The sequence below is a fragment of the Balaenoptera acutorostrata genome, chromosome 6 (genome assembly GCF_949987535.1).
Source record: "Balaenoptera acutorostrata chromosome 6, mBalAcu1.1, whole genome shotgun sequence".
Lineage (NCBI taxonomy): Eukaryota > Metazoa > Chordata > Mammalia > Artiodactyla > Balaenopteridae > Balaenoptera > Balaenoptera acutorostrata.
This window is the reverse complement of record NC_080069.1, coordinates 43,327,971-43,352,445: the sequence shown is the minus strand read 5'-3', so window position 1 is coordinate 43,352,445 and position 24,475 is coordinate 43,327,971. Positions and strand designations below refer to the sequence as shown.

General features: G+C 39.4%; 1 protein-coding gene across 4 annotated transcripts in view; it reads right to left on the bottom strand.

Moving 5' to 3' along the window:
• The window catches only part of KIF24 (kinesin family member 24), a 60,952-nt gene that overhangs the window by 14,560 nt on the left and 21,917 nt on the right, over positions 1–24,475 (bottom strand). For all 4 annotated transcript variants that reach the window (XM_057547752.1, XM_057547753.1, XM_057547754.1 and 1 more), the window contains 6 exons: positions 23,091–23,280; positions 17,992–18,089; positions 13,340–13,555; positions 9,861–9,948; positions 2,970–3,091; positions 1,682–1,787 (listed from right to left, as the gene is read on the bottom strand). In XM_057547752.1, coding sequence (XP_057403735.1) covers positions 1,682–1,787; positions 2,970–3,091; positions 9,861–9,948; positions 13,340–13,555; positions 17,992–18,089; positions 23,091–23,280 — 820 coding nt within the window. The remainder of the gene's footprint in view (positions 1–1,681; positions 1,788–2,969; positions 3,092–9,860; positions 9,949–13,339; positions 13,556–17,991; positions 18,090–23,090; positions 23,281–24,475) is intronic.

The window sequence follows — 24,475 nt, the reverse complement described above, 5'->3', positions numbered from 1 at the left end:
AGATAGTTGTGGGAAAGTTCTTTCCAGTTAATAAATACAGAAGGAATATTAGAATTAGAATATCACCATTTTGGGATCCCTAATGAAGCAATGGATAAAGGTAATAATGCTCATTGACAGCTGCTAAAACCATAAGGTGAAAAAGGTTGACGGGAAACATAGTAATGGAGGAATTAGACTGATAACACTTCAAAATCACAAAAAGAGATAATCAGACATTCTGTACCTCCTGTTGTGTTCCTATACAAAGTCTAAGAACTACTCATGAATTATTCTTGCCAAAAAAACAGAACTTAAATCTGATCAAGCCTCTAGATCAGCATTTTCCCAATCAAAATATGTGAGCCGCAAATACAAACCATATATGTAATTTTATTATAATAGCCATATTAAAAAGAAATAAAACCATATTAAAAAGAAATAAAACTAATATGTATAAAATAGATAACTAATAAGAACCTGCTGTATAGCACAGGGAACTCTACTTGATTTTGCTGTACAGTAGAAACTAACACAACATTGTAAGACAACTATACCCTAATAAAAAAAGAGAGAGAGAGAAAAAAATAATAAGAAATAAAACCAGATGAAATTATATATTATATTAAACATAATCTTAACTGTATATTAAATATAAAATCTTAATTATATATTTTAGTTAATCTGACACATCCAATAATATTTTGGCATGTAATCAGTATGAAAAAATATTAATGATATTTTATATGCTTCAATGTGTAATTTACACTTAGAGCACATCTCAATTCAGACTAGCCACATTTCAAGTACCCAATAGCCACATGTGGCTTAGTGGCTACCATTTTGGACAGCACAAATATAAATCTTAACCACTTTATAGAAAATAGAGGATAGAGTACCATGTTAAACATCAACATGGGATGCAGTCAGCCTAATCCAGAATGTGGGAAATCTCACAGGTCAAGTGACTGAGTTTTCTTCAACAAATACATTAATATTAAAAAAAGAGAGAGAGAGGGGGAAGAACTGATATGGCATGAAAGAGGAATATCAACCAAAAGCAATCCGAGGATCTTGTTTGTATCTTGATTTGAATAAATCAACTGTAAAATGGCATTTATGGGTCAACTGGTAAAATTATAACACTTACTGGATAACAGGTATCATTAAATAATTATTTCTTTAGGTATGCAATGGTATTATGTTATATTAAAAAATAAGAGTCCTTATCTCTGAAATACATCAGTAAATATTTGTGGAAGAAATGACATGATGACAGGATTTGTTTTAAAATAATCCAACCAGGGGAAGGAAAGGGTTGGTTAGATTTTTCGCATGTTGAAGCTGGGGGACAAGTATTTGGGAGATCATTATACTATTTATTCTACTATTATATGTTTGAAAAAATAATTTTAAGACTTGATGAGAGGGAGAAAGTGTACCTAAGTTAACCATTCAAGCAACTGCAGAAATACTTCTCTGTTCCTAATTGTCAGGGATTGACCAGAGGAAGAGAAGGCAGGGAGAGAAGGAAGAGTTGTCTAGAACTGCCGAGAATCTGATTGGGCAACCTTCATCTCCGTCTCCAACCTTGGAATTCCACTGCCTTATTCCACCCCACCCTCACCTACTTTGGCTGCATGTAAAGAGGGGCAAAATCTCTCAAGAATGATTTTTAGATTAAAGGTTTTGAACAACTTACAGCCAGAAGACTCTGGTTTATTTCCGCACCTTCCATCTTTGTCTGTCTATCTGAGTCTCTGGCATCTGCTGCTCTTTCACTGCCAGCCAAGTCAATAAAAGAGATCCTAGAGAAAAGACACAGCAGGGATGACTTCTTTGGGGCTTTGGTTTATTTTTACATCAGCGAGCATTTTGTGACCCCAGGAAGAAATCAACACTGACCCATCCTCAGGAAAGTAAAAGATATTACTGTCAGCTTTCCAAAAGTATTGCAAGATTCTAATCTGTCAGTTACTGCTGGCACTGTTCACTTAGACCCTTCTGTTGGTTTTAATCATTTGTGAGAAAGTATGACTGAAATTAATTAAACATTCTTCCCATAAGGCTAAATGACCACAATGCAAATCACTTAGGTGACCACTTAGATAATTAAATAGAAACTTCCGTGGGCTGCTTTCCAGCAAACCCCCCTCCCCGCAAAAAAAAAAAAGACTCATTACTCAGAGGTGAGATAGGTTCATCCATCACTGTGGCAGAGTTTGCTAAGATAGCACCAGAGAGGCAATGAATGTACCCAGTTGTCTTATGGCTTTTTTCAGGAAGGATGGATTAATTTTCTTTCTTTCTTTCTTTCTTTTTTTTTTTTTTTTTTTTTTTTTTTAAAGATTTTCTTTTTTTTTAATTTATTTATTTATTTATTTTTGTCTGTATTGGGTCTTCGGTTCGTGCGAGGGCTTTCTCCAGTTGCGGCAAGCGGGGGCCACTCTTCATCGCGGTGCGGGGACCGCTCTTCATCGCGGTGCGCGGGCCTTTCTCCATCGCGGCCCCTCCCGTTGCGGGGCACAGGCTCCAGACGCGCAGGCTCAGCAATTGTGGCTCACGGGCCCAGCTGCTCCGTGGCATGTGGGATCTTCCCAGACCAGGGCTCGAACCCGTGTCCCCTGCATTAGCAGGCAGATTCTCAACCACTGCGCCACCAGGGAAGCCCCTCTTTCTTTCTTTTTTTTGCCTGTAAGCTCTCTGAGATGCATTTCCTACTATTCCTCTGCTGATGCTGTTTTTCACGTTAGAAGCAATCAATGTCCCTTTTAATAACTTAGGGTTGACCAACAATAGGTCATTACTTCATGGTTAATCAACTGAAGGCACTTTAGTACAATGATTTATTTCAGAGCTAATAACTCTACTGTGTATCCCTGAAATAAAGAACTCCACAGTGGCAGGATGTCCTGTTGTTGACAACACATATTTCAAAGTCACATTAGGGAAAGGCACACAATGCGATTCCCTGTGTATTTCCAGCTCACCTGCCAAATGTCCTCTTGGCTGAATCTTTGATCTGAATTTGGATGATAGCATGAGAGCGGGAGGAGTCTGCATTAACTCCAGTGGCCCCAGTGCTGCGCTCCTTGCTGCCCTTCAAGATCACCTGAAAATAAAATCCACAGGGTGACTTCTGCAAGGAATAAACAAAGCCCTCTGGCTCCTAAGAGTTCACTGAGAGCAGCAGAGACCAGACATATAGCTTTGTCAGTAGACTGCAGTCTTTTCCCTCTATGAAGAAAGCTGCCTAAACTCTAAATCATACAGAATAAGTACTCAAGAGCAATGAAAACAATGTGGAATACTAATCTTGGGGGAGAACATTCAATAGCTCAAGAGCTAATTTACTTCTTGATCTCATATACTCTTTTTAATATCTTTGATGGATTTATCCTGACTAAAATCCCCAGGGCATAACTTGGCTCCGAAGTAAGGTCCCATAATACCCATCTGTCGTAGTAACCGAAGCAAAGGACAGAAATGTGCATCACAGAATGAATGATCACATCCACCTGTTCCACCACGATGCAGTCATAAAGGAGACCAGGACTGATGTGTGGGAACATGGAAGTGATGAGTTATCACAATTGCCATGAGCCCATGATTTCCCTTGAGACCACTGCCCCTCCAAATGGGAGTAAAGGCTAACTTGGGTCCCTCTGGCCACAAAGGAATGGGGGAGAAGAGGTGAAGCCTCAGGAATGGCCTCAAGCCTCTGAAAACACAGCCATATAAGAATATCCTGCCCTGATTTGGGGGAGTGTCGATTACTGAGAATCAAAAAGGTGAAGAACTTTAAAAATATTTGACAGACTCCTCACAGTAGCCTAAGGTGAGGTGAGTATGATTATTATGCCCAATTTACAGCTGAGGAATAAATTCAAAGGTTGATTTGCTCACAAACAGCTGTTTTGTGGCAGAACCAAATTCCACATCTAGTATGTCTGATTCCAAAGCCCATGTAGTTTCTACTACACTGTGGGGCACTTAGGACAAGTTCATCTATTTTGCAGTGAATTAGACTAAGAAAGTCCTATCTAATTTTTTTCTCAATCTCTCAGAAGTTTAATTTTTATCATATTGAACATAGCTACAGTTTCCAGATTAAGAGTCCAAAAGTTGACAGAGTCAAACCTTCAACAATAGTCCATAAAATATCTTAACAAACAGGGGTAGGTACTTTTAAAAAAATTAACTAACTAATAATAAATTCCTCCATGGCCTAAGCAATAGTTACGTCTCTAAATATTATCAGTGAGATTCAGAATTGTATTTTAGAATCAAATTTAGAATCAAATTTTAAATGCACTCATTTTGTAAATAGCTTGCTAAAAGTTTAAAGGGACTATCTGATGAATCCTTTTGTAAAGAGCAGAAATTGTTAATTTACAAAACTGGATTATCAACTGCATGGATAGCATGTTGCTGCTAATCAGAAATCAGAAGAATTAGAACAGTAATCCCTTATTCTGGGTGTGGCAACTGCCCAAAAAAAAAAAAAAAAAAAAAGCACTGATAACTAAACCTGGATGCTGGCTAGGTCACTTAAGGCCAAATCTATAACTGAACCATCTAGTTTGTCTGCCTATCTATCTATCTATCCATCCATCCATCCATCCATCCATCCATCCATGCCTCGCTTCAAGGCTTGCCGGATCTTAGTTCCCCGGCCAGGGATTGAACCCCGGGGCCACTGCAGTGAAAGCACAAAGTCCTAACCACTGGAATGCCAGAGAATTCCCATGAACCATCCAGTTTAAATGCACTTCCTCATCCTGGCCTCTCTCTATCACTCTGATTTCATACTTTCATAGATTACAATGCAATGATGAGGGATTATTTTAGATTTGTATTAGTCTTTTTTATCAAACTTCTTTTTCATTAGAAAAGAAAGACATGCTTACTGGGGAAAACTTAGAAAATACAGGAAAAATATAAAGAAGAAAATATATACCTTCCATAACCCCAGAGTTAACAAGATTCTGGTGCATTTCCTCCCAGGGTTTTAGGGGTCTCACAGCTCTTTTGATATATATATATATATATATATATATATATATATATATATATATATATATATGTCTTTTACAAACCCCATGAAGAGACAGGGGAGATCTTTTAAATGCCTACATTTGTGAATTGTGTAAGCAATATGCTTGATGGATAAAGAAACGATCACAGAGAAGTTAAGTGGCTTATCCAAGGTCACATAGGCAGAATATGGTCAGGCTAGGGATAGAAGCCAGGTACCCTCTGCCACATGTAATCAATGATGTTACTTCTGCTGGAATCTGATGAGAGCTCAGAGAGGCCTCAAGGCCATACCTAGTCAGGAACTGTGGATACTGACAGGAAGCTCAAGGGGTGACCTTGTGGTTCATCCCCAGGGGAGTCAAGAAAGACTGTCTTGGGCTTCCCTGGTGGCGCAGTGGTTGAGCGTCAGCTTGCCAATGCAGGGGACTCGGGTTCGAGCCCTGCTCTGGGAAGATCCCACATGCCGTGGAGCAACTAGGCCCGTGAGCCACAACTACTGAGCTCTGTGCGTCTGGAGCCTGTGCTCCGCAACAACAGAGGCCGCGATAGTGAGAGGCCCGCGCACCGCGATGAAGAGTGGCCCCCACTCGCCACAACTAGAGAAAGCCCTCGCACAGAAACGAAGACCCAACACAGCTAAAAATAAATAAATAATAAAAATAAAGGAATTCCTTTAAAAAAAAAAAAAAGAAAGACTGTCTTCTGAGGTTCTATTATAGAGTTTTATACTTGGCTTTTCATTGTGCCATGATGTACTAGATACCTGTGAGTGTGTCTCAGAAAATCTAACATGTTGAGGTGACTTTTCCTGACTAAATGCCTTTTAGAGAAGACATGAAGGAATTTCTGGTCCATGGTCCAGTTTCCTCAGCTTCAGTAACAGTCTGCAATTACCATGTTTTTCAGAAACTGTGGTATAAAGCAGCTGAGCTCTGAGGAGTAAAAATGAGGCAGTCTGTGAAGATCATTAGATAGACTTCTGTAAATGATATACAACTCAAGTGTAGCAGTTAAGAGTAAAATATGAAGTTAGACTGTCTGGGTTTACATGCCAGCTCTGACAATACGGTTGTTTAAACTTTTGCAATGTGAGAAGTTTTATAAATCACTTAACTTTTCAGGGCCTCAGTTTCTTATCTATAAAATGGTAATTTCATAGGTTACTTTTGAGGACTAAAAGAGATAATACGTAGTATGTAAAGCACTTAGTACTACGATTGGCACATCATAAGTTCTCAATAAATATTAATTAAAGAAAATATACTAAAGAACTAACATCTTTTTTTTTTTTAATGTATTTATTTATTTTTGGCTGTGTTGGGTCTTCGTTGCTGGGCACGGGCTTTCTCTAGTTGCAGTGAGCAGGGGCTACGTTTGTTGCAGTGCGCGGGCTTCTCACTGCGGTGGCTTCTCTTGTTGCAGAGCACGGGCTCTAGGCGCGCGGGCTTCAGTAGTTCTGGCTCGCGGGCTCTAGAGCGCAGGCTCGGTAGTTGTGGCACACGGGCTTAGTTGCTCTGTGGCATGTGGGATCTTCCTGGACCAGGGATCGAACCCGTGTCCCCTGCATTGGCAGGAGGATTCTTAACCACTGTGCCACAAGGGAAGTCTCAAGAACTAACATCTTTGTGTAAACTTCCAAAACTTAAACTATTTCTTTTAAAAAATGTAGGGACTTCCCTGGTGGTCCAGTGATTAAGACTCCGTGCTTCCAGTGCAGGGGGCATGGCTTCGATCCTTGGTCAGGGAACTAGGATCCGCACAGCAGGAAGTGAAGCTTCATCTGCTGCTCCCCATCACTCACATTATGCGTTATCACCTGAACCATCCTCCCCCCACCCCCAATCCATGGAAAAACTGTCTTCCATGAAAGCGGTCCCTGGTGCCAAAAAGGTTGGGGACTGCTGCTTTAGACAAATCATGTTATGTAAGTAGTAAAATGGGGACCTGCTACAATAGAAAGTAGAGACAACTATGGAATTCTGTGGCACTGGGAAATATTCAGGGACTTATTAATAAGAATAATAGATGTGACAAATTTAACTAGCATCACAGTAAGCATTATATGTATATTATCTCATTTCCTTCTCTGTCACACAACCCAATCGTCTGCTAACATCCACGTATTTCGGGCTCAGAAAGGTAAAGGATGTGCTCAAGGACACACGGCACTGGGACCCAGCTCCATCCAGACTTTAATCACGAAGCTTCCTGCACAAATACCAAAGACAGGCTATGAGCACTTCAGTAGGATAGGCACTGTGTATAGACTAAGTCTCTATCACCGGCATACAACTGAGGCTTATCTAGGGGAAGCTCTTACTCTGTGGGCCTCTGCTACCAACTACAGCCAAGGCAATGTTAAAAGACGAAACAGATTTATTAGAAGTTCAGGAATGGATACCTGTAAGTACATGAAATGTCTGTAGGAATGACTTAAAAGCCCAAAAACCTCTACAAGGGAAAAAATGCCCAGCATTTGCCTGACAAGCAAAACCTAGATTCCAAATCTGGTTGCATCAGCAAGTCCTCTGTAAAGGCAGGGAAGTCCTGGTCCCTGCATTGGTAAGACCAGGTAATAAAATACACCTGGAAGGAGAAACTTCTTGGAGGAAGGACAATCCTGTGTGAAAAATGAAGCTGCCACTTGTGCAGGCAGGTAACAAATAGCCATGCCTGAGTGAGCCTGCGGGTGATCTGTGATGGTGACATACATGAAGATGACACCTGAGGGTGACACTTGAGCAAACACATAGGTGATACCTGAGTGAGCGTGAATGGTAACACCTGAGAGAGAGTGAGAATGTGACACCTGAGTTAGCAAGTGCTGTTGTTTCAAGTCAGTAAATGTTTATGAGGGTAACCATGTCAGATATCCATAATTTATACCAACTTTCCACCTTGATCTCAGCTGGCTTCCTTCTTGTACAACCTCGTATGTATTACAGACTGAGGGTATCAATGGCAATAATATGTTCACTAACAAGAAACTTCTGCTTGTCTTAGAAAACACACCTTAGGATAGAGCAGTGCCATAAACTCTTCCAGGGTGAGAGCGATTTGACACCAGATTGCCCACTAACATAGTTATGACCCATAGCCAAGGAAAAGGGACTTCCTTTTAGTGTTTGATCCTTTCCCATTCAATTGGTCTAATTTCCAAGGACAACAGCATCGTGAGGACCAACTCTCCTGAAACTCCCAGCCAAATGAAGGAATGACTAGGGGAGGTAGGGGCAAGAGGACGACAGGGAATAGGTGTATAAGAAACAATTGTCTTAGGACTCTGCAGTGGAGGGAGCTCTGGACAGGTTAAGAATGGTCAACAGCCTCAGAAGAGCCCGTCAACATGTCCCACACATTTTTGTTCTGTGCCTGCCTTTGCAGTCACTAGAAAGGGGCTCTTGGCTCTTAGGTGCCTGTCTAAAACAGTCACACTAAAGTGCCATCCTTGGGTTTTGGGTACCAGGATTCAGGAATCTGATAATCACATAAATACAAGGTTCCAGCCCTTAAACAAAATTTACCTATTTGTCCCAAGAAAAAGAAACTGTTAGAAAAAGACATGTATTAATGGCGGGCCACCCGCCATTTCACACACCCAAGTCCCCGGAGGGATGTGCTGTGAAGCTGTTCTAAAGGTGGGTATTGTCAAGTACCCAGCCTGTCCTTCGAGCCTTCTCCCTTTGACTCTAGCCAGGCTTGTTGGATGTACTAGCATGACTATGATGGCTGCATGTTAGAATCACCTTGGGAGCTTTTAAAATAATACCCACCTTCATACATTGCTGGTGGGAATATAAAATGGTGCAGCCACTTTGGAAAACAGTTTGGCAGTTCCCCAGAAAGTGACTCAGCAATTCCACTCCTAGGCATATACTCAAGAAAACTGAAAACGTACGTCCACACAAAAACCTGTACCTGAATGTTCATAGCAGCATTATTCATAATAGCCAAAAGGTTGAAACAACCCACATGCCCATCAACTGATGGATGAATAAAATATGGTATATCCATACAACAGAATATTATTCGGCCATAAAAAGGAATGAAGTACTGATACATTCAACAACATGGATGAACCTTGAAAACATTATGCTAAGTGAAAGAAGGCAGAGACAAAAGGTTGCATACTGTGTGATTACATTTATATGATATGGCCAGAATAGGTAAATCCAGAGAGATAGAAATTAGTGGTTGTCAGGCACCAGGCACAGGGGAAATAAAGAGTAACTGTTAATGGTACAGGGTTTCATTTTGGTGTGATGAAAATGTTCTGGAATTTGATAGTGGTGATGGCTGTACAACTTTCTGAAAATACTAAAAAAAAAAATCACTAAATTATATATTTTAAAAGGGTGAGAAAAGCAGATTTTAAATACCTTTGGAATGATACACAAAAAACTAAAAAATATATCAGTTGCCTCAGGAAAAGGGAATGGAAGGAATATTTTCATTGTACTTTCTGAATTTTGAATCCATGTGAAGGTATTACCCATTAAAATTTGTATTGAAAATAGAATATTTCTCTCCAGCAGCCTTTACCAGAGCCCACTACCATAAAAATACACATTAGCAGCTTTTGAAACTGGCTCAAAAGTATCCTCTCATGCATTAGGCTCTCCCACATGCCTTACTTCCCACTATCAAGGCATTGAGACAACAACCTTGTAGAGAAAGGAGCCAACCTCTCAGAGTAGGATTCATATTTTATAAATGTGAAATGGTATGTTTGTCATCGCCCTTTGCCTAAATCTGAGTCCACTATATTTGCGAGATAGCAAACTGAAGTCTTCCCTGGTACTTAGGCTGCTACAGTGGGGTAGTAAAGGAGGAAGAATTACCTCTAAGAGAAGCTCCACACTATCCACCTGAAGTTCTCGCAGTCCCACTATCTGTACCACATGCTTGCTATCTTCTCTTGCGAAGAGCCTGTGGATGCAAGAACATGGTTGGTTTGGCAGAGCTTCAGTAACAGACTCCCCAGAACCCAACCCACCACTCCCCATTAAGTAGCAGTTTTGCTGTTTGGGTGGGATCGATATGCATTCTCCTCACCACCCCCCCACACCTCCTGACTCCAGCCCCAGGTTTCAGAGGCAGTCTTTGATTGTTTTAATCAAATCAGCATCTTTGGCTACAATGAATAGAATGAGCATTTAACCCAGACCTATGCCAATCAGTGGATGGTGTATTCCTGGCTACAGTGATTGGTTCAGGAGTGGATATGGGATCTTCGCTGGTCCCATCAGAATAAAGTCCTAGCCTCTGGTTGTTAGGTGCTCTCTTTTCCTCTCTAGAAGTGAAAGCATGTGGCCCTGGGAGCAGTGGCAGCCATTCTACATCTACAAAAGAGGCAGTTTTGGAATGAAGCTAATACCATGGAAGGTAGAGCAGAGAGATGCAAAGAAACCGGGTCTTTATAACATCACTGAACTGCTAGAGTAAAAAGACCCTAAGACTTGACTATCCTCTAGGCTTTCTAGTTATATGAGCCAATGACTTCCCTAAATGCATAAGCCAGTAAGAGTGGGGTCTTATTTTACTAAATACTTTCAACATAAGGAGTCCTGATACATCTTCTAAGGAAGCAAGAAGAGCTGGTGTTGCAACTGAAAGCCTCAGGCCTGCGTGTAACAAAATGAATGGTTATGGTCTACCATCATCATTGAACCAGATCCACCAAGGGGCATGTATTGAACCTATCAAAGACTCCAAGATTATTTTCTCCCTTAATAAGATACTGATTGCCAAATAAAATAAAATAATAATAATAATAATAATAATAATAATGGAATTTCACTTCATAGCCAAAAAAAGATTTTCTCAAAAAATTTTTTTCTCCATCTAAACCTTATCCCAAGTTTCCAAATTTTTACAGAAGGATAGGAAAACAGCCTCACCAATGCCCATGATCTCTCAGAAGACAACTCTATTGGAACAGTTAGGCTTCTGGAATAAAAGAAGGATCTAGCTTTCAGAGCCTTCACATCACTCCTGAACATACTTCCCAGGCCCCAGAAAAGTTCCTAATGAATAGCCTAAAATGCACTGCTGTATTTTTAAATCATATAAGCAAGAAGTATATTTTTATCACTTTTTATGCAAAGGTAAAGACAACTTATCTTCTACTTTAAAGAGTTAATCTTAAGATCTTTAAACTTTGGGTTCTAGTTTAAGAGGTAGACTGAGCACATATACTTCTATCTACCTTTGACAAAGCCCCTCTTATAGAAAATATATTTTATTTTAAAAACAACAGGATAAGTCATAACAGCTCTAAACAAACAAGAAAGAGTATTATCAATGGAGCAGGACATTTCAGAAGTCTCAGAAAGGTAGGAAATAAAGAGATATTAGCCAATTAACCAGAGACATAAAAAAAAAACAAACCCCAAAATCCCACAGCTCAAGACACTTTCAGAATAAGTGTGGGTATTCCCTAGTGAGCCCTAGAAAAGCTTTAAACCCAGGAGTTAGCATATTCCCATCCCCTTGGCTATAATTAAAGAACGTAGAAATAACAGGATAGTATATCGGGGTCATTCATTAAAGAACTGCACTCAAAAACAGCTGGATGGGCTTCCCTGGTGGCGCAGTGGTTGAGAGTCTGCCTGCCAATGCAGGGGACACGGGTTCGAGCCCTGGTCTGGGAGGATCCCACATGCCGCGGAGCAACTAAGCCCGTGAGCCACTATTACTGAGCCACTATTACTGAGCCTGCGCGTCTGGAGCCTGTGCTCCGCAACAAGAGAGGCCACAATAATGAGAGGCCTGCGCACCGCGATGAAGAGTGGCCTCCACTTGCTGCAACTAGAGAAAGCCCTCGCACAGAAACGAAGACCCAACACAGCCATAAATAAATAAATAAATAAATAAACCCAAAGTTTAAAAACAAAAACAAAAAAAAACAGCTGGATATCCTGACTGTCCCTTCACACAAAGAAACAAAACACGCGCGCGCACGTGCGCACACACACACACACACACACAAACACACACACACAACAGTGGCTTTTATTTTCATGCTAACTGTTCTTTAAAGGAAGTGGCCATTCTGACTGGAAAGGGCTCCTAATAAGGGTATTGAGGCTTGAAAGAGAAGCTGTGATGCAGCTAACTTGAGGCTTCAAAACCAACACAGAGACTAGGAAAGAAAAGCAAGTCTTCCCCAAAGCAATCCCAAAGTAGCACCCTTCTTTATCTGGCAATTGTGTCATGACTGAACCCCCAACACCTGTACATTCTCTGAATTGTGGCATACTGAATGTCCCTTTTTTGTTGAAATAGTCCACAGGATGGTGGCCTGCCTAAGCCCACTCCAGTGACCTCTCCAGTTATGCTACTCAATACTCTAGTGCCCCTCTATGACGGGGGCCGCCCTATCGTGCTCTCCATGAACTGGAGCTGCTCCTCCACCCCTACTCCCCATTCCAGTGCTTTCCTGGAGCACATGAAACTTGCACGACCTTTTGGACAGCTCTGTAGGGGCTTAGATACCTTTGCTGGGGGCTAGTCTCTTTCACTGATTTGGTTTCCCCAGACTTCCACCATGCTCAGCCTCAACTCACTCCTCTTCACCTGGTGTGGCTGCTCCCAGCATGTCTCAGGTCTGGTTAATTCTGTCCTGACAACCTCTTATCCTTCCACTTCCCCTGTTCCCTCTCTCTCCTACCTGTTCTCCCAGTCACTTCATACCTCCACAACTTTGTGGCCTCCTACTCAGTTAAAATCACCTGTTTCAACCTAAACAAAACTTTATGCCAGAAAAATACAATAGGGATTTAAAATCAGTTACTGAATGAATACATTTCCAAAGTACTGTATTATGCTGCAAGGGCAATAGGTTAAGCCTTATAAGAGTTAATGTGAAGAAAAGATTTTCTTTTCTTTTTACTGATGTCAGAAAACTATCATTTTTACCCTAAGATTATTGAGAAGAAAAACAAGAGGAAGTGGGAAACATTATAGTTCTTCCAGTGTAATAATAGGTCAAAAGAATAGGAAGGGATTTACGTATATGTTGGTTTCCTGACTTCCTGAAATTATAATCTTTTTCACAGACCAAAATAAAAGGGATATAGTCTTTTGATGAGCATTAGGATACTGATCACTTAAAATTTTAATACTAATGGAAGGCTAATTTATATTTTTCTCTAGCTGAACTGACAGTTTGAAAAAAATATGCACCTGATTCAGGAGACTCTCATTTCACAAAAGGGCATTAGTGTACCAAAGTCTCTCATTAAATCCCATAATTCAGTGGGACTCTGGCTTAAAACAATAAAGAACAGATTTACAGTTTCCAACTCATATGCAATACCTTTTTCTTCTATTTAGGAGGTCATAAAGCTGTCCACAGTAGATTTCATAGAAGCTGATCCACACAAAACAGTGTCTTCTTGGCTGGGACACTTCTAGTTGTCTGAAGATATCTTTGGCAGCCAGAGCATACAGTCCTGGGTTCTGATGAGTTCCTATCATGGTATAGGTCTTTCCGGCACCTGTCTGTCCATATGCGAAGCAAGTGGCATTGCCTCTGAGGGAAGAATCATTTGTATTTACTTTTAAATATTAAGAGAAATGCTAATCTACACACAGATTTTTAAATGACAAAAGTCAGGGGGAAAAAGAATCCTTGACAAAATTCAGCTAGAAAATATAGAGCCCTTTAAGGAGAAGAGGGCTTTACATTATAAAAACAAGGGAAGAGGAAAAAAATTCTCAAAGCAGTACGTGAGTTTTTTTACTAGGAATTTTTTATGGAACTGGTAAGACCATAAGACAACTCTAGAAGATAAGGAAACAAAGATCTCATGTTAGGTGCTTTAGAGGATCCTAGAGAAAAAAAAAGAATTGTGTTAATCCTGAAAGATAAGTTTGGTGAAAGAAGTAATAGAGAATTAAATACAATAAATAATAGAAGATCATACGATAAACAGGATGGTAGTGACCACTCATATGAATACTAAGGAACTTTAGACAGAGGTAAAATCAATTTAAGTAAAATATTTGAAAGACTCACAAAAGAGATCTTAGAGCCTCAGTTTTCACTTTCATTGATAAATTACTGGACTACTTGATTTCCAAGATCCCTTCTAGCCCTGATGTCCTATGATTCTAAGTGGGAGTCACTATTCTTGCATGTGGATACATGCATGTACACACAACCTGTATGAGTGTGAAAAACTGCAAAATAAGAGATGGACAGAAGAGTTGGGAGGCCAACCTGCCAGCCAAAGTATGTTTTAGGAGGAGATGAGGCCAAGATTACCTGAGTACTGTGAGGTCCTATGTACTATGTAGCTCTAGTACTATGTACTACTAAGTAGAGAGTGAACATAATGTTATGCAGGAAGTAGCTATTACAGACTCTTGAACAGGAATCACATGGATTAATGACAAAAGTAGCTACTTGCAGCAAGAAAAAAATTCTATGTATGGACACAGGGGAGGGAGGCTGGAGGTGGGCAGAGAGATGAATACACAGAAAGGACATGAAGCCAGATAGAAACCAAAGAAAGAATGATATGACAAGAGCAAAGTAACCATGGAAGTGTGAGAATCAAGAGATGGGAGCTAATCAGATTTAAGCTGTTTAGAAGCAGAGACCGGTTACTCCTTGTGTTTTAAACCATGGCTCCCAGCAGTGTGGGCACTTGAATACACTGGCAGAGACACAGTTAGGAAAAGAATTACAAGAGGAAAATTTGAACACACTGAAGAAGAGCTAGCAAAATGAGAATAATAAAGAATAATATCCACCTTATCTTCTGAACATTTTCGTGATGAACTTTTTTTAAAAAAAACAACAGATGAAGAAAGCTCTTATTACACTTTACAAGAACTAACCTAATAATTTCACCTAACTTGCAATTCTCTTTTTATTAATGTCTTAACAGTCTAACTTATTTTAGAAACTTGCTCTCTCAAAAAGCACTCCCTAAATTTGGTGCATAGGAATTGAACCTGAAAGAGATTTCACTTTTTTAAAAAAATTTATTTTAATTAATTTATTTATTTTGGCTGCACCGGGTCTTAGTTGTGGCATGAGGGATCTTTTACTTGCGGCATGCAAACTCTTAGTTGCAGCATGTGTGCAGGATCTAGTTCCCCGACCAGGGATCGAACCCAGGCCCCCGCAGTTGCGAGTGTGGAGTCTTACCCACTGGACCACCAGGGAAGTCCTCAGAGACTTCAGTTTAACCTGCTCATGGAAAAAATAAACGTAACTTCTACACAACAACAATAAAGACAACACAGGGATTTCCCTAGTGGCACAGTGGTTAAGAATCCGCCTGCCAATGCAGGGGACATGGGTTTGATCCCTGGTCCAGGAAGATCCCACATGCCATAGAGCAACTAAGCCCGTGCGCCACAACTACTGAGCCTGCACTTTAGAGCCCACGAGCCACAACTACTGAAGCCCGTGTGCCCTAGAGCCCACGCGTTGCAACAAGAGAAGCCACCGCAATGAGAAGCCCGCGCACTACAACAAAGAGTATCCCCCGCCCGCTGCAACTAAAGAAAGCCAGCGGCAGCAATGAAGACCCAACGCAGCCAAAAATAAATAAAAATTAAAAAAAAAAAAATTAGGGACTTCCCTGGTGGCTCAGTGGTTAAGAATCCGCCTGCCAATGCAGGGGACACGGGTTCGAACCCTGGTCCGGGAAGATCCCTCATGCTGCAGAGCAACTAAGCCCGTGTGCCACAACTACTGAGACTGTGCTCTAGAGCCCATGAGCCACAACTACTGAGCCTGCATGCCACAACTACTGAAGCCCACATGCCTAGAGCCTGTGCTGTGTAACAAAGAGAAGCCACCGCAATGACAATCCCGCGCACCGCATCAAAGAGTAGCGCCCGCTCACTGCAACTAGAGAAAGCCCACGAGCAGCAACCGAGACCCAACACAGCCATAAATAAATAGATAAATTTATTTTAAAAATAAAAAGACAACACAAAAAACAGGCAAATGAAGATATCTGAATGGCCAATAAGTACATGAAAAGATGCTCAGTATCATTAGACACTGGGGAAATTAAAATTAAAAAACACGAGGAAATTCCCTGGTGGCCCAGTGGTTAAGACTCCGCACTTCCAATGCAGGGGGCCCAGGTTATATCCCTAGTCAGGGAACTAGATCCCACATGACACAACTAAGAGCCTGCATGCTGCAACGAAGATCCAGCATGCCGCAGCTAAGACCCAACACAGACAAAATAAATAAATAAATATTTTTTAAAAAAACCCACAATGAGATACAGTTCCATTAAATTGGCTAAAATAAAAAAGACTGACAATATCAACTATGGTGAGGATGCAGAACTGCAATTCTCATACACTGCTTCTAGGAGTATATAACCGTGCATGGAAAATTGTTTGACACTTTCTTATAAACATACACCTATCCAATGACCCAGGAATTCCATTTATAGGTTTTTATTTGAGATAAATTAAAAGATGTCCATAAAAAGACTTGCATAAAAATGTTCATACAGCTTTATTCATAATACTCCAAAACTGGAAACAACAACCCAAATGTCCATTAACACGAGAATGGATAAAAAAATTGTGGTAGGGCTTCCCTGGTGGCGCAGTGGTTAAGAATCTGCCTGCTAATGCAGGGGACACGGGTTCGAGCCCTGGTCCTGGAAGATCCCACATGCCGTGGAGCAACTAAGCCCGTGTGCCACAACTACTGAAGCCCATGTGCCACAACTACTGAATCCCGTGAGCCTAGAGCCCGCGCACCGCAACAAAGAGTAGCCCCCATTCGCCGCAACTAGAGAAAGCCTGCGTGCAGCAACGAAGACCCAATGCAGCCAAAAATAAATAAAAATAAAAATAAATTTATAAAAAAACCACACCATTATGCTATGCAAAAGAAGCCAGGCATAAGATATATATTGTAAGATTCTGTTTCTATGACATTCTAGAACAGGCAAAACTAATCTATAGTGACAGAAAGCAAGTCAGTGGTTATATAAGACCTGGGGGTGAAGGTGGGAGGATTAACTAAAAAGGGACACAAGAGAACTTTCTGGGGTGATGGAAATGTTCTATATCTTGTTCCAGGTATTGGTTACTTGGATACGTGCAACTATCAAAACTCATCAAACCTGAGTACTTCTTAAGATCTGTGCATCTTAATGTATGTAAATTATACCTCAACTTTTCTAAGTTATAAAAGTTATTTTACAAAATAAAAGTAAAAATACTCTGAAATCAGTTACTCTAGCAGGCTGTTCAATATTTTCTACCTGTACCTGACTACATTTTAAATATACAACAGAGGCCCCTAGTACCTACTCTGTCCCATTTAATGTTTATGTGTGAATAATTATTTTAAAATTAAACTATAGCTAGAATACATAATTCCTATTATCAAAAGTTCAGACTAACTACAACCACTTACACCTTCTTATTCTGAGGACTTTGATGAAATAATATTGTTGACAGGGACTTCCCTGGTGGTGCAGTGGATAAAACTCCGTGCTCCCAATGCAGGGGGCCCGGGTTCGATCCCTGGTCAGGGAACTAGATCCCATGTGCATGCTGTAACTAAGAGTTCCCATGCCGCAACTAAGGAGTCCACGTGCTGCAACTAACGAGCCAGTGAGCTGCAACTAAGGAGGCTGCCTGCCACAACTAAGACCCGGTGCAACCAAAAAAATATATATATACATATATATATATATATATTGTTGACAGCTTATATTTTTCCGCTAAGTACAGAGAATCAATATCATCAGTATAAATGGAAATTTTGCTGAATATTTCTAAATGCTTTGTGAATCCTATAAATAGAGACACTGAATTTTCCAGAAGAGTCTAATTTAAATTCATTAGGTCAAAACACAATTTCATGTTTAATTCAAAATAATTGAAAAACATAAGTAACATTTATAAAGAAATAAGATTTATGGAAAATAGAAAATAAAAGGCAGGAGGAGCAAATAATTTCTATCGTACCCATTGAAAATATGCTGAATGAGTGGGTGAGTAGTTTTCATGTATACATCTTGATTGGTGCACGCCTCATCAAAGACTTCATCAAAATAAAAAACATGCTGAAAAAGAAATTTGGTTTTTATAGAAAGAGACACTTTCTTGATTTTCTTCATCACTATTCTAGTTAACACACGATAAAGGCGCAAATACATTTTTAACTAATAGTAACTGTCCATGACAAACTTAGAGATAATAAGCAATCATTAACTGTCAACTGACAGGGCCTTCTTTTACTTGAGATCTCTGTAGACATGTTCTCACAATGTAAAAACTAAACCACACAATTTTTGTTCTCTCTTAAGGGAAGTAAATTAAAGAGTCCAACAGTGAGCCAATCTTCCTTAGGTCTAGGAGAGGAACTGAATTCTATGGAAATTATCCTCATAGCCCACCTAGAGCCAGCATATTTGAAATTTGGGGGGAATTCTAGAGGAAAATCTTTATTCCATAGGTTACATAGCTTAATTTATAATTCCATAAATATTTATTGCTCAGCTGGTAGCATGTATATTGCAGTAGGCACTTCAAGGGGCCCAAAGAAACAGACATTACCCTACCATTACCCTACTCCACAACCTAAAGATGTTAATCCGGACAAGTATACAAATGACCACAAGGTAGAAAAAATTTGAGAGATAAAGCACATGTGGAATTCAAAAGAAAAACATAATCTCTCTGATTGGGAAAGACATTCTGAAAAAGCTTGTACTAAGAATGGGCCATGGGGGAAGAAGAGGAATTTAAGAGGTAGGGGCTGAGGCAGGGAAGGTATTCTGGGCACGGGGGAAACATGAGCAAAGAGTCAAAGCAGGAAAGCACAAAGAATCTTTAGAGGACAGGGAGGATTCAATGTGTTTGACATATAGGATCTTGGCAGGTAGAAAAGTGAAATAGAAGGTGAGAATAATGAGTTAGGACTATGTTGTAGGGGTCTTGGGACACCAGCCTTAAGGGAAGGGGTAGAATGCTTATATTTAATTCAGTAAAAGTGGAAAGACAAAAAACTGTGCAAAGGAGAGGGATGACCTGAGCCATTTTATTGGAAGACTAATCTGGCTTCATACTGTGAATGGATTGGAAACAGGAACACTAGTAATTCAGTGGTGAGGTTAAGAAGGGTCTAAATTAGACAATGACAATGGAAATAAAAAGGAAATGGATGCATAAGAAATTTGGCAATGACTGGTTGTGATAGCTGGGGAGAGAAAGGAGTCCAAGATGACTCCCAAATGAAAAACCATGGTAATCTGAAAGGAGATAGGAAATCCCATTAAATTGGGTCTGGAAAACATTACTTCAGCAGCCGTAATAATTTCCATAATTTAGAGGCTCACTATGTTGGCAGCCCAACTGTATCTGAGTAAGAAATCCTAATAATTTCAAGTCTGATTGTAGCATCATAATGGCAGTCTACACATAATGAATGAGAGATGAGGCCCTATCTTCTGCTACCTTCTGGGCCTGCTCTAAATATTCAGTTAAGAAAAAATTTTATGGGCAAGTCTGGAAAAGTGGACTTGAGCCAACTTATCGTGGGTCACCGTACCCCAAGTTCAATGCTGTTTCATGTACCATTACATTCCATTAGAATGGAAATTTGTTAAGTCATCTGAAAGAAATTGGGTCCACAAAGTCAAATTTATCAATTAGAAAAAATCTCCAGGGAATTCCCTGGAGGTCCAGTGGCTAGGACTCCACGCTTCTACTGCAGGGGGCACGGGTTCAATCCCCGGTCAGGGAACTAAGACCCCGCAAGCTGCAAGGCATGACCAAAAAAAAGAAAGAAAGAAAGAAAAATCTCCAAAAGTTAGGAATTGAGAAAAAAAATGAATCTGTGCAGCATGATAAAGAGATCTGTGAACATTCAGTGCTCTGAAAAATATGATTGATTTTAAGAACAGTTAAATGTTTCTAACTGTTTTAGCTCGGTCATAGGTAGATGGGGGTTCATTATACTTTTGATTAAGCTTGAAAATGGCAATAATAAAGAGTAAAATATATTTCAAAAATCTGACTTTAATGGACATGATTTATATCTAACTCATAACTGGTCTTTAAGCAAGGAGACAAATCCATTCTTTGCTCAAATATCACTGTAGGTTTTTATAGTTAAGTATGAAGTCAAAAGCATTTTTGGCATTTCTCAGGAAAATAAAAAAATGAATGGAAGTAAATGTGGATATATATTTTTGGGGGGGTTTCTTTTATTTCATGAGTATATGGCTATTCTTCTTCTCTTTCTATAAGTGCTCTTGGGTAAACACCTTTGAAAGCATGTATTGACTAAAGGAATTAGTATCTTTCCTTCCAATAGGATTTAAGTACTGATTTTCCCAGTAATTTTGTACGAATCTTTCATGAAAGATATGTGAACATACAAGATTACTATTATAATTCATGTGCATCACATATGCTTTCATTTGATCATATTTTATCAATGAAGTTGGATTAACATTCACTTTAGGCAGTTCCCTGGTGGCCTACTGGTTAGGATTTGGACTTTCACTGCCGTGGCCTGGGTTCAATCCCTGGTCAGGGAATTGAGATGCTGCAAGCAGTGCAGCGCAGTCAAAAAAAAAAAAAATTCACTTTAGTTTTGATATGATCAGAGTTGCATAGTTTATTTTTTAAAGAAGTTTTTTTAAAAATTATAAGTGTCTTTATAGACTATCTCTGGAAAAATACACTTAAGTAATACTGGTTGTCTTCAAGGAGGAAATGGGATTAGAGACACTCTTCATTGCATACGGTTTTGATTTTGAAATAGGTAAATCTATCCTATTCAAAAGTTCTTACTTTTTTTTATAAGAGTAACACTGCTGATTGTATAAAAAGATTTTAAACATGGATAACAACAGATAAGAAAATCAAATTATCTGTAAATCTTACTACCACTAGAGATGGCCACTATTTACTTTGATATATTTCAGTACCATCTTTTTTTTCTCTATATATATTTTTCTTTAAGAAATTGGAATGAAACACAAACAGATAGGTCTCCTTGTTTTTTCACTTATTATGTTGCTATCCTAAAATTTAATGGTAAGTAGGACAGCACACTATATGTATGTGATCACATAAGTAACAAAAGAAGATTTGAAAGGGTAAGATGTTTAATTAAAGGACACATAAACCTATTTGAATTCCTGAATAAGTTTAAAAATAAAACCCAAAGAATCTAGTATCAATATTTATTTGCTATGTTTGCTATGAACCTCCCTTTTCTTCTTTCTACTTAAGAAAAAGGGGGAGAAAAAAGGCCTCTCAACACATATATTATAAGCATCGACAGGTAAGGACTTTGACCTATGAGAGCGAAGGTCCAAAGTTCAAACAGCAGATAAAGTGCTAAGGAAACAATGGGTATTCAATAAGTATTGACCAATGGCAATGACAAAGAAGTAAGGTTATTGTGTTTTGGGATAATGGAAAAATACAAAAGATAAGATGATGCCTCCTTGAGGGAATTACTGTGACAGAAGCATCATTAAGGCAGTCTTGGGTAGATGGTGATTGGATAGGGCTATTACCATGGCTATAAGTAGCCATGGAACTAGATAGTATTACAACTAATTGGCCATTTGGACTGTCTGCAATATAAATACCTCCCACCTAGACCTAATAGACTGTGCATTGACCAGCAATCAATAAGGCTGTTAAAGTGACTGGGCTGGTTATACAGTGGCCTAGTAATTTAGTGCCCATAGAAAGACACGGTAGATTGCTTTGAATGTTACTGTGAAAGTCAATTTTGGTAAGCAAAGAAAAAAAAGAACAATGCAAGTGTTAAAGAGGGGAGAGTATTAACAATTTGACTTCAGTGTTAAAGGATTTATTCCAGTAGAGTAATATCTCAGCTGACTAAGGTGAATTGCTTGCACACCAGATTACTCACCACTTTTTTTTTCTTTCTACCTGTCACTGGGTTTTGTTTTGTTTTCTTGCACCACGTGGCTTGCAGGATCTCAGTTCCCTGACAAGGGAATGAACCCAGGCCACGGCAGTGAAAAACACCAAATCCTAACCACTAGACCACCAAGGACCTCCCAGTCACTGGGTTTTGAAGCAAGAGAGAGAGAGAATAGAATGAACATAATATGAACATGCAGGGAGGCAGATTCAGATAAGAGAAACTCTGAATTCCCAAATCTTAACATCTGGTGGATTATCCCCTATTTAAGATTATTCATAATTGCTTCATAATTTTAAGAGTACCTAAATTATGGTATCTACCATCTGTGGGGTTTGCTGCTTTTATAAGAGAGTGAAGGAATTATCGCAAGGGTACCTATCAGCTAGGAATAAATTTCTTTCAGTATCAAACCCTTTGTTCTTGGACTCATCATGATCATTCTGGCAGGGAGTGAACATTTTTTAATGTTTTTGAACTACAGTGTTTTATTTAACCCTTTATATGTTCGATATAAAATCACATCCCTGGGTTATATTTACTCACTGCAATCTACCTTGTACAAAGTGGTCTGTTCAGGAGCCCAATTTCCACCAAATTAAGCCTAGGCCCAAATACAAGTGAGAATCAAAATAAGCAGTTGGCTGGCAATCTGGGGTCTTTTTGCTCAAAAATATACCCTCCATCATTAAACTTCAGACTCGCACTCAGCAGAATGAGAAGTTCACACTGTGAGAGACAGGAGAGAATTGAGACTGTGTGACCATCTCATAGTCGCTCTGGTGCATACGCTCAGTGACTGGCCCTGCTTACCAGCAGTTCATTATTTAAACTCTTTTTATTCCCTCATTTGCTCTTTTCTGACTGAATATGTGTAATTAAGTTCACATAAAGCATGTTAAGTGACTGTATGATGCAACTCTATTGCACAAGAGTGGAGGAGTTACGTTTTTGTATCCCCCATTGCACTATATTTTTTAAAAATGAAGGCTAAGGTTTATCAATGATTTAATGCAATGTCACATCAGGAATGAATGCCAACACCCAAACCCAAAACTGGATTTTAGAATTTGTACTGCTACTCAAACAAAAAAACAAAAAATTGACACTTGATAATGTTAGTTCCAAACCCAGAAGGAAAGCATCATACCTGCAGAATATATTGTGTGAGGTCAACTGCTTCTTTCTTCTCATGAACAAGTAGAGTTTCTTTGTCTTCTACAGTAATAATATTAATTTCTCCACGACGTACCTCCCTCATGCCCAGAGGGCGTTTTCGAACACAAACTCTGATTTTCTCCATCTCAGTCCAAGGATTCTCTTTCTCTGAGGGGTTCTGGCTGATATATAAGTGGGCTTTAATTTTTAATAATACGATAAAACTACTTAAGAGGTCAAAGTATCAGTACATTTTGTTATATATTAGGTGTAATACACGCACACACACATATACACACAATATGTTACATACTGAAGTGTTGACACTGAGATCTTTTATTCGCTATAAATCCTCCTGATTACTTCTATCTCCCTCTCTATTTCACCCCACCCAAAAGCAGGTTTCTTGCTTCCTTTCAATCCAATTATTATTGTACATTTACTGTTTTCTGGACCATTCAATCTAATTTCTTTTTTTTATCCTACCTGGGTTTATTAAATACCTTGAATTTGGTGGTAGGTTTCAATGTATTTTCCCCCTGTTTCTCCCAGGTATATTCTGTCACTCCCTTTGTCTTGTTTTCTTGCATCCTCTTTTTGCCTACTCTGATATATATTTATTTGTTAGAACACGATCCTATATTTCCTCTTCCCAGGACAATTTTATGACTGGTGCTAATTCACCACTAAATTCATCTTTCTATCCAGATACATTTCTTCTCTGGCTGACTTCAGTGAACTCATCAACCTTAACATCCAGAATATTGAGGCAATATTCCTTGGGTTAGGAACATGCTGTGAAGCACAGGAAGCTCAGCTCAGTGCTCTGTGATGACCTAGATGGGTGGGATGGGGGGTGGGTGGGAGGAAGGTCCAAGAGGGAGGGGATACAGGTATACATATAGCTGATTCACTTCATTGTACAGCAGAAACTAACACAACATTATAAAGCAATTATATGCCAATTAAAAAAAAACAAAGACTACTCAAGCCCTTTGAAGCATGTTTTGTTTTTTTTAACCAATGTAGAGTAGACGTCTAAAAAATGTACCATTTTGACAGTAAGTGTGGCAAAATCTTGACAATCATTGAAAGTGAATGATGGGCATGTGGGGGCTCACTGTTCTATTTTCTCTTCTTTTGCATATGTTAGATTTTTTAATAAGAAAAGAACAATTTTTTTTCTTTTTTGGCCATGCTGCATGGCTTGCAGATCTCAGTTCCCCAACCAGGGACTGAACCCCGGGCCAGCAGTGAAAGCGCTGAGTCCTAACCACTGGACCGCCAAGGAATTCCCCAGAAAAAAAAACACAAAGTTTTAATGTATTCTAAAACGCTCTGGTTTTACTGCTCAACCTTCCCTAGAAGAAATAAAAT